This window comes from Pollachius pollachius, assembly GCF_949987615.1.
Source record: "Pollachius pollachius genome assembly, chromosome: 9".
Lineage (NCBI taxonomy): Eukaryota > Metazoa > Chordata > Actinopteri > Gadiformes > Gadidae > Pollachius > Pollachius pollachius.
Window position 1 is genome coordinate 2,146,787 of NC_136942.1, and position 11,630 is coordinate 2,158,416.

Here is an 11,630-nt window from a genome sequence, read left to right on the forward strand (position 1 = left end):
TTACCGTGCGTCACATGTCTGCCTTCTCTCAGCTAGTCCAAACACCAGCTAGTCCACATGCCACTGCCTGGCGTGCATGTGACATCATGTGAAATCATGTGATATCATGTGATATCATGTGAAATCATGTGATATCATGTGAAATCATGTGATATCATGTGATATCATGTGAAATCATGTGATATCATGTGAAATCATGTCTTGGGGAAAGCGGGTGGGCGGAAACCAAAACACCGGTTATTTATGTGTTCAGACTATTGTGCGTTTGTTTGTTGAGGGGAGAGTGTGTGTGTGTGTGTGTGTGTGTGTGTGTGTGTGTGTGTGTGTGTGTGTGTGTGTGTGTGTGGGAGGGCGAGGTGTGCCGATCTGAAAGATAGAAACGAGGTTCCAAAATCAAGCCTAAAATCAACTGTTTTTCTCTGCTGCCTGCGTTTAAAACAATAGAGAAATCAAAACACACACACACACACACACACACCAATTGAAGTCTCTCCCTCTCCTTGTGCCTCATGTACGCACACACACTGTGTGCTTCAGGACCGGCGGGGATTGTGTGTGCAATACAAAGACCTTGGGGGGGGTCAGCAGTACTTGGACTCCATCTTGGAGAAAGAGAGCTCAGTACAGGAGCAGAATAAGACTGGGGTAGAGAGGCCTTGAATCGTGGCCTAAAGACAGATATGAATCTCCGACTTTACGGAGTACGTTCTATAAAAAGCATTTATTTGCATGTTTTTTGCATTGCAAATCTAATGGGGACCTTATGTACATAGGCCCCAAATGAAAAGCCTATTTTGGTTTGTTATTTGGATGACCATATTTGAAAAAACCTGCACGGCTCGCTGTAGAAGAGCCTCTCTCAAGGCAGTGTGCTGCCTTGCTTTGAGCACTTTGTAGTCATGGTGACGGTGGTGGAAGGGATTTGCATGCGCTGCATACTGATGAGCTGGTAGAAGCTCATGATTGGCTCCGAAGGTCCACGGCGGGAGTTCAAAAGTGAGGTCAAAGCAATTTATTGGTTCCCTGTAGTGGCTGACCCCGTCATCGCTACCTATTAACACACTGACATGCACGCGCGCAGCCATGCACACATAGTGAGACACACACACACGCACGCACGCACACACATGCACACACACACTGACACACACATAGACAGACACATAGACAGACACACACACACAATCACACAATAACTCAATAAGGGCCTAATTGTTAAAGCTCTTGACCTGATACTCCACACATACACACATATGTACAGTACAGCTGTAGAGAGAGTCATGTTTGGGTGCACGGGGCCCTCGGCTGAACACAGGGGCGTACCTGACGCAGAAGTAGAGGACTATAGGGCCCGACTTCTTGGGGAACTCGTGCTCGAGAACCCGCCGGTCCAGCTGGAGCCAGCTAAAATGTCCGCTGTCAAAGACAGGGGAGGAGAGAGCCTCATTAACATGGAACACACTGGCATAAATCAAACCTCACGATACCATTGGGAATAAAGGACATAACACAAACACTTAAGCCTTGTTCACACAACGGATTCTCTGTTTAGGCGTGTGTGCTATGAAAAACTTATTTTGTCTATATTTCTCTCAGGCTAAATCTATTTCCATCTCGCTCCTTCTCGGTGGCATTAAGGAGTATTGGAGTTCTGCTTCTTCTGTAGACTGGGCAACGCATGTACACATCAACAGCCCGGGCACCATGGAAACATATAGGCAGGGCTTGCCCCCCCCCCATGTGGCTGATGGTGCGAGTGAGTGCACAAGTCTGACAATTGCAAATGCCAGCAAGCAGCAAACCACTCAGATGCTCTCCCATCTCCACCAGAAGGAAGGCCAGTAAAAGGCACGGGACGGAGATGGATGCAAAGGCCAAGGGTTGTTTGTTGTGAACAATGCAAATCAGGGTTTTATAACACGGCTTCACTGTCGCATGCCTGTCCCTCTGAGTCGCCCGACATGATGACATTTGATTTGAATGGCATATTTTGCATCTCAAGCGACCCAGCGCTCGTGGACGATATTCAGATGAATGGAAAGTCACGCCGGCGACATTTGCTGCATGGCTAGTCCTTACTGCTACTACTCTACTGCAGAGTCTGCTGTCACTTCACAGCGACGGAGGGACACATCGGCTGGTGTGTCCCAAGGTCACGGTGAGTCTCGGTTTATGGCCGTGGAGCAAACCGTTGGCTAATCCATGCTATGCTATGCTATACGCTAAATTTTGCCTGCATGGCTAAATCTGGCACATTTACATGAACTCTGGTGCTCACGTTTGTTAACGTGCGCTGTCATTTTTAAATGAAGAAATCAAAATCTATGCTACGCTAACGCCGCTACACAGTCCCTGAGCATCCGTAACACTATCGGAGCGATAACAGTCCGCCGGCCAATCGGTGGGCAGCACTGAGCGGATGTAAGAGAAAGGAGGGTGTGGACCCTGTTTTAATGCTCCAGAAGTGGATTTATCAACAGGCAACGTTTCGATCGCTAGGGATCTTCATCAGGCATCCAGAGCAATGGGATGAGAGCACTGAGTGGATGCACTGGCTTACGTTTCGTCCGTGTAGGAGATCCCGAAGTACTCTTTCTCCTTGAGGTTAAAGTGAGAGGCGACCAGGTCCAGAAGGTCCTTCGCCATCAGCTTGGGCTGTGAGGAAGAGGAGAAAAACAGGCGGGGTTACGGCAGGGCAGAGGTGTCTCCATCGCTGATCAACATCTTGACCTTCACAGCTTTTGCTACCTTTTATTGGTATTTAGTTTTTTCCCCCTTGTATTTTGGTCTTTTATATTACGTAAAGTGTCTTTGAGTGCTCAGAAAAGCACTTAAGAAATAAAACGTATTTTTATAATCAAGGATAAATGTGTGATAATGATAGCAGCAGTTGTGTAACTACCCACTGTGTGTAGAGAGGGGGTGGCTTTGAGCCTGTGTGTGTGTGCACACGTGTTTGTTTGTACGATCAGCTTTATCGATGTACTGCAGTGACTAAGCATTTTGCAAGAGACAGATGGAGAGAGAGAGAGAGAGAGAGAGAGAGAGAGAGCGAGAGAAAGAGAAAGAGAGAGAGAGAGAAAGAGAGAGAGAGAGAGAGAGAGAGAGAGAGAGAGAGAGAGAGAGAGAGAGAGAGAGAGAGAGAGAGAGAGAGAGAGAGAGAGAGCGAGAGTGAGAGAGAGAGAGAGAGAGAGAGAGAGAGAGAGAGAGAGAGAGAGAGAGAGAGAGCGAGAGAGAGTCTGTAGTCGATGTAGTCTAGGGGGTGTTGCTGACAGTGCAGGTAACATGTCCGCCTCTTCCGCCCCTCTCTCCTCCCTGACCTACAGCATCTCTGCCGAGTCACTGAGGAGGGCGGCTCAGCGCGCTGAGCTGCAGCTAGCTTAAGGGCAGCAGGAGCTAGCTCATTGATCAGCATCGCCTTAGCGCCTCGTAGCCGAACACTGTCAAGTCCACATCCACCTTCTAGTCAGCATAGCTGTGGGAGTGCAGAGTGGAGGCATATGCCGCTGGTTTATCCTCACAGAGGACCCCGCCCTGAGGTTAACCATGGGTGTGCCATACTACACACACACACACACACAGACACACAGAACCAATGCATGCGCTCACACACACACACACACACACACACACACACACACACACACACACAGCAAAGGCATGTGTCACATTCCATCAAGTACACAAAGACATACACAAACCAAAAGAGAGATCTAAACAGTTTCTTGGTTGCCATATAAACAGAGACTTGCACACATGTGTGCATGTTAGTGCACATTCGCCGGCCCGTTTCTAAAGCAAGCTGCCGTACAAAACATGCTTCAACCCACACACTGCAACATATAGGATAACATTGTTTGCTGCGCTGTTGTACGCAGACCCAGACAAGCATGAAAGCTTGTATACACACACACACACACACACACACACACACACACACACACACACACACACACACACACACACACACACACAAACAGGGAGCTATCAGCTTACTGCATGGATAAAGATTCAATGATCTATTTAAAGAGAGGGTGATTTCCTTCAACATAAATATACACATACATACACAAACACACGCTCAAGCACACACACACACACACTCACACACACACACACACACACTTAGACTTGCACCCATGCACACACACAATGTTGACCTAGATCCTATATAATAGCTACCCCTTCACTCAGGGCTGGTGCTCTGAAAGCGCTCTGGAGCAAACCAACGGAGAAAGCAGGGCTGGAAATGGAGAGAGAGAAATGGACGGATGAAGGGATGGAGAGACGGGCCGATGGATGGACAGTGGATGAATGTATGACAGGTGCGTGGATGGATGAGTGGATGAATATATCGATCGGGAGCTGAACTGGTCCATTCAGTTTTTCATTTTCTCTCTCTCTGTCTCTGTCTCTCTCTCTCTCCCTCTGTCTCTCTCTCTTTCTCTCTCTCTCTCCCTCTCCCTCTCTCTCTGTCTCTCTCTCTCTTTCTCTCTCTCTCTCTCCCTCTGTCTCTCTCTCTCTCTGTCTCTCTCCCTCTCTCTCTCTCTCTCCCTCTCTCCCTCTCTCTCTCTCTCTCTCTCTCTCTCTCGTACTCTGTAATTCTGCCTCTGCTGCCATGTCTCCGGTACTAATGGCACTAATGAATGTTTTGGTTCAGTCTGAGACAGACCCTGGTGGTCTCTCATTAACACCCAGCAGACGCATGCCCTGGCAACAATATCTATTATGCAACGCCCACGCCATCCAGACCACAACAACCAATGAGCTGAAGACAGAGGAAGACTGACTCACGCTGTAGCCAATAGGAATGGGTCACTAAAATCACAGGAACAATAAAAGCACCACATTCTGTCAAAAATAGCCCCAGACTAAATGGCTTGACGAAACCACGCCTATCTGAATCCAACTGTATTCATTTAAGCACATGGAAGACCCCGGCTGAATACTTTATGGATTGTGGGATTGGATTGGAATTGAAGTATTAAAGGGATCCAGCTGAATAAAGCACGCTTCTAACGAGAACATCAGGCTGCGTTACATAAGCTAAATCAATTTGGCTCACTCCTAAAATAACTAACCACCCCCGATCCCTGCACGCGTGCACACACACACACACACGCACGCACACACACGCACGCACACGCACACACACGCACGCAGACACGCGCGCACACACGCGCACCATCACACATTTGACAGATTCTCTTCGCTGAAGCTGTGAGTGGCAACTAATAAATGATAAGGTGTGCCTTAGGAAACACCGCAAACACCGACACAAACACACCCACACACACACACAAACACACAAACACACAGGCGCATGCATGCAATCGGCATGGCTATCTATCAGACAGGAAGGCTCACTGCTAGCTCAGACAGCATTAGCGCTAACAGACATTTTGCTAGTGCCTCCTCAGCAACACAGGTAATTAAGTCGTTTAGAAATTACAGGGAGGTGCAAGGTAGAAGGAGCAGGGAGGAGGGCCACTCGCACAGAGATGGGGAGAAAACACAACACCACAGCCTCCCCCTGTATCGCACACCGATGTGGCAAAAGGACGGCTATGGCTTCCTGCAGAGAGCTGCTTCACTGCTTCACCGATTTCACGGCTTGCCGCTGTTGGTGATGTTGTTTTGTTTGTATGGCAAGTTAACAGGTGCCGTTAAAAAAACATGTGGTGTTTTTTCCAAACCCAAATAACCACAGACGGCCGTGAAAATAAAGACAGGATTAACGTTGTCTCATTGCACTCATGCATAAAATGGTCGTATTTTTAGGATTCCAAACCGTTCGCCACGGGAAGCGTTGAAGTCACTTTTTCCTCTATACTAGTGTTTAGGGGTTTCCTCCTTTTACAGGCATCAGTTCTCCGCCTAGGAAGTGGTTCCACCCAGGCTCATAGTTTGCTGCCAACGATGCATCGCGCCATAAACCAACCACACACAGCGACATTTCAAAGAGAGGAGTCAGAGGAGGAGGAGGAGGAGGAGGAGGAGGAGGAGGAGGAGAAGGCAAAGAACACCAAGGGGCTGATTGGTGGGAGGCTTTCAGGACCCTGGCAGAAATATGATCCTCCCATCCAGTGACAATTTGGACAAGCATCTCTGCGAACCGTGAGTTGAGGTACACGAGAATGGGCTGTGTCTGAAACATACGCGTTTGTTTTTAGAACATGGTCCTGCACAGAGAGCCCATGTGAACATCCCACAGAAGAATGTTCTGGGGGAAAGAAGCGGCCATTCTTGATGGATCGGCTTTGGGACATACAGGAAACCCCGGAATAACGCTGGAACCCTTGGCGGTCCCACTGAGCAGTCAATGGCCTACTAAACATCCTCTGCAGCGGGGGGGGGGGGGGGGGCACGATGACAGACGGGGGAGGAAACTGCTAACATCCTCTACCACCATTTCACTGAATCACTGCAGCCACCACTTTTCTTCAAAAGTATCCTTTATTTATTTTTCCCCACAGACTAAATTGATTTAGCGAGGGGATGGGGGGGGGGGAGTACCTGGGAGGCTTGAGCTGTGGATGACTGGGTTGTATAATGCTATTGATTAACTAGATCTCGGTGCACGTTGAAACTCAAAGATTGTCTGTACTGTCTGTTTTATACTGTGTACCGTCTGTTGTATACTGTGCTGCTAAATTGCCGGAGACAAGTGGCAATTTTGTGTAAATGCGATGGACAAGGAAGGGGTTTTATTTGATCTTATCTCAGAGGTGCCTTTAGATGGGAGTGAATCAGGATGGCTGTACATCTATTCTTTCAATTCCCCCCATCGTCTTTTGTTGTCTCCAGACCTCCATGATAGCGTTGTTTTCTTTTCCTGGCCAGGGGGATGAGGGGATAACAAGAGGAGCGGTTTGTCGGAGGAGGTGGAGGAGTCGGTGGGCGAGGGGGAATGATTGTTCTCTGATTTAATGGAAGCCAGCAGTCTTAGAGGTAATGGGCTCAGAGAAGAGATTGAGGAGTAGGACAGAGAGTAAGAGAGAGAGACAGCAAGAGGCCAGAGAGAGAGAGAGAGAGAGAGAGAGAGAGAGAGAGAGACACACACAGACAGACAGACAGACAGACAGACAGACAGACAGACAGACAGACAGACAGAAAGGTGGAATGATAATTGTGGCTAATCGGAGCAATCACATACCGAAAACGTGCAAAACGGAGTTATCTCTCTCCGTCTTGCCTTTCCATCATTTTATCTTGAAGACCCATCTCTCTTCTCCCCATGCGGCCCTGTCCTCTTCCCTCCCCACCCCTGCATTCTCTACCTCCATCAGGGCCTGCGCTGGGCTCCACTCCAGAGCAATGACTCTGGTCTCTCTGCCTCTCTCTCTGTATGCATCCAGTAGAATAGGTTAGTGCTCGAAGCCATGGGGATGGGGGGAGGGGGGGTTGTAACTAGCACAAGGAGTTGAGGAGGGGTACAGAGACGGAGAAAGTGGAGAGAGAGGGCAAAGAAAATTAGAGATATAGAGACAATCAAGCGAGGAAGAGAGCCAGGGTTAGAAGCAGAGACGAGGAGAGAAGGAGAGGGAAGGGAGAGGAACATGGGCTCCCAGGAGATGGAGGGTTGCATAAGTGAGTGAGACACAGAGAGAGAGAGAGAGAGAGGCAAGAGAGAGCAGAAGATTGAGTGCCTGCAGGTAAGTGCGACAGAGGGGAGAGCAGTACTGTGAAGCTAAACATAAACCAGAGGGAGAGGAGAGGGATCAGTCGACCAGGAAGTGAAACCATAACAGACGTTGTTATTGGTTGGCTGTAAAGATGTGTGTGGGGTGGAGTGAGGAGTACTCGATGAGGGCAAAAGGCATGCTCTCGCAATTGAAGATGAAAGTCAGAGTAAAGGATATTCTGCTGCAAGATTCTGCTTGGGTTTAGCCGAGTCAGAGACAGACAATGATATACCGAGAAGAATGAAGGGTTTATTACAGAGATGATACCAGAGGAGGGAGATGATTGGAGGAGGAGGAGGAGGAGGAGGAGGAGGGCGAAGAGGAAGAGAGGAAGAACACAAGAATGGAAGAAGGAGGAAGAGGAGGGGATAAGGAGAGGATAAGGAGAGGATGTAGAGAGGAAGGAAGAGAGGTGACGTGGGAGCTGGATGAGTTTCGGAAGATCTGTGTGTGAGTGTGTCTGTGTTAGAGAGAGAGAGAGAGAGAGAGAGAGACAGAAAGAGAGAGCGCGAGAGGTAGAGAGAGAGAGACAGAGACGGAGAGCGACAGAGATTATAGTGTTGGAAGAGAAATCAGGTGAGAGGAAAGACGGGGCAATGTGACCGCTTCACCTCGGTCGGCAGAAACGAGGCCCACTGAGTACAGATGGGGGGGGGGGGGGGGACTCACCTGGACAAGAAGCTCCAGTTTCCTGTCGTCCAGGAGATGGACCTGGCATCGCCTCCCCTCCGTCATCTAAAAGAAAGAGGAGACAGGAACATGCTGTTAGAGACAGGGTGTAGGGTACAGGGCTCAAGGCAGATCCACAGCGCAACGCACACGGATTTTCGGATCACATTTGTAGCAGGACCCCAAAATACAGACCATCAAATTTTTAAAATGGCGCAAACACAACACAATTTTGACTCGCTGTGCAAACGAGGTGTATTTTCGACGGATAATATTAAAAACCTTAATATTGCATCTGTCCCGGTCCTAGTTGCATGCTGAAAGACCTAAAAGAGTTGAACCGAATTAGATCCAATACAGATGACTATTGTGCTTTATAACAATACTAGAGACCACATCATTACGGACTGGCCATCTCGTCCCAGAATGAGTCTACGAGTAGGTAAAGGACAACCAGCAATGGAACCCAAAACCTTCAGGCTGGGAGGGGAACACTCTAGCGACGAGATGACCCAGCCCTGTATCTGAGAGAGAGGAACCGCATGGAACCTCACGGAACCTCATGGAACCTCATGGAACCTCATGGCTCCATGGAGGATCTGCCATGTTGTGGCTTCATGGAGGAGGCTTCAATGTTGCGGCTTCATGGAGGAGGCTACTGCCATGTTGTGGCTTCATGGAGGAGGCTACTGTCATGTTGTGGCTTCATGGAGGAGGCTACTGCCATGTTGTGGCTTCACGGAGGAGGCTACTGCCATGTTGTTGCTTCAGGGCCGAGACAACAGGGCAGCCTCTGTTCTGGACGATATCAGCTCCGTCTTAACAAGGTTAGCTCAACCAAAGCCCACACAATGGACCAATACAGACAACTTCCTGCTTTCCCCCCAAACCCCCCTTCTTCCTCAAAGACATATTTGGCATTCCGGACTCCAACAGGAAGTCCATTCAGCATCACTAGACAACATTGCCGGCGTGCGGATCACAAAGCGGCGTAAACACCAAGCAGGTGCAGGGATGAGCTGGGCTGCTGTGAGTAATACGCCGTCACCATACACACACACACACACACACACACACACACACACACACACACATCATGAAAGCATTAGTCCACAATCTCACCCAGTTATAGTCCTAAGACGTTTAAAGTTTACTATACAATAATAAAATGCACTTGCAAAGGCTGGAGTTAAAAATGTGATCTTTCCGACCGTGTGCGTTTGAGTTGATTTATGTGCGTGTGTGTGTGTGTGTGTGGGTGTGGGTGTGGGTGCGTGCGTGTGGGTGTGTGAGCTCTCAGCACATGTGGAGTTTCTCTGCTCTTTAACAGGAAGTAAGGACCCAGAGGAACACACACACACACACACACACACACACACACACACACACACTTCCTCACATCTGGGAGCAGGGTGGAGGTGCAAGGGGGATGATTGTGTGGTGGAGAAACGGTGGGGGGTGGGGGGGTGGGGGGGGGGGGGGAGGGGGGGGGGGGGGGGGGGGGCGTTTAGTTTTGTGTGGGATGAATAACAACTCTCATGGGGTGGACATGTTTTTCAAATAGTAGCATATAGTAACACATGTCTATCTATATCTTCAACTCTTCCATAAACCTCCCACAACGCCTCCCACAAGCTCATATATAGATAGAGATGTATATCTCCGTACAAACGGAGCCTTGCTCCATTAGCTCGTAAAAAAGATTTGGTAACATGGTTTACACGATAATTAGGAATTTGTCGACAGGGAAAAAAAATCTGTTGTACACGATAACAGTAAACACTTCACATTACAGTAATGTAGTTATTATATTTATAAATCGGTTATTATTTAATGGTTATGTTACGAGGCTTGAATTTTGTAGGAACTTGACATATCGATTAGGCCTGCAATAAACATAACAGTATGGACAGATAAACAGTATGACACATCCACATACAGTATGAGAACAGTAACATTCTTTATGGACACATACAGTTTCAAAACCTCAACATACTGTATGAACCCAAATATTGCAGTTTGAACACACAACTAAACGTACCGTATGAAAACATAAACATACAGTATGAAGGCATAACATAGAGTGTGAACACACACATCGATGGTGCCATTTGTAAAATAAATGTGATGAATACAGACGTGTTAATGCAAGGTTTCAAAGGTTACTTTCAAGCGATTCATGCAATCCAACCCCCCCGATTCCAATGCGGATGGGGCAAAGACCTGAGCTCTACCTAGAGGTTCAGTGTGAATGAAATGCGTGTTTATTTCACAGGTGTGTGAAGTGTAGGGAGAGAGAGAGGAGGGGGTGTGCTCGCAGCACTGTGCTGACATAGGGGAGAGGTGCCATATCACTGGGTCCTGCAGAGGGGAGGGGGAATGAGATGAGGATAGTTAAGTAAGAGAGAGGACAGAGAAGGGGAGAAGGAAAGAGGGAGAGAGGGAAGGCACTGCACCCATGCTGGCTGTTGCTCTCATGTTTATGTTGTGTGTGTGTGTGGGTGTGTTTGTGGGTGTGTTTGTGCGTGCAAGCGTTGTGCGTGCAAGCGTTTGTGCGTGCCCGCGCGTGTGTGTGTGTGTGTGTGTGTGTGTGTGTGTGTGTGTGTGTGTGTGTGTGTGTGTGTGCGTGTGTGTGCGTGCACGTGCCCCGTGTGCATGTAGATGTTCACAGACAAACAATTGAGTTAGGAAAGCTGCTTATTCAGTACCTCATTAACACTGAGATCTTGTGTTGTTTTAACAGGGTCCACGTTCAGGACAGAGCTAAGCCCCAGCCTAAGACCGCCCTGTGGGCTAGACACTAGATAGAGAGGGCTAGACACAACTGACCACCAGACAACTTAAAAGTGCTACAGTATGCAATCGGGTGCTTCCTACAAACTGCAATGCAGACACCACGGACAAACACAGTAATGTACACAAATACCCCCCCCCCCCTCCCCCCCCCCCTCTCTCCACTGTTAGGCCACCTAGGGACGTAACAAAGGCCTTATCGACGTCAAGGTTACCAAATTGCTTGCTGGAGAGTGAATTCACAGGACTTAATCTGGCCCTGCAAACACACTCCCTGGTATTAAAGTCTTAAAACCGATTTGGTGAAATTGGACACAGGCTAGGCTACTGATTTTTCCCAACCAAGGCAAAGATGAATTAAATAACGTCTCATTGAACACAACTGACAAAACAAGCCATGTGAAGGGGATACATGCGTGCCATTCCAATGGTTATACTTTGGTTATGACTTAATAACACGCATGCATGCACGGACACACCAGA

General features: G+C 48.4%; 1 protein-coding gene across 5 annotated transcripts in view; it reads right to left on the bottom strand.

The window, feature by feature from the left end:
- The window catches only part of frmd4a (FERM domain containing 4A), a 74,153-nt gene that overhangs the window by 38,941 nt on the left and 23,582 nt on the right, over window positions 1-11,630 (bottom strand). For all 5 annotated transcript variants that reach the window (XM_079743558.1, XM_079743561.1, XM_079743559.1 and 2 more), the window contains exons 2-4: window positions 8,355-8,420; window positions 2,561-2,655; window positions 1,324-1,416 (exon numbers count right to left, since the gene is read on the bottom strand). In XM_079743558.1, coding sequence (XP_079599684.1) covers window positions 1,324-1,416; window positions 2,561-2,655; window positions 8,355-8,420 — 254 coding nt within the window. The remainder of the gene's footprint in view (window positions 1-1,323; window positions 1,417-2,560; window positions 2,656-8,354; window positions 8,421-11,630) is intronic.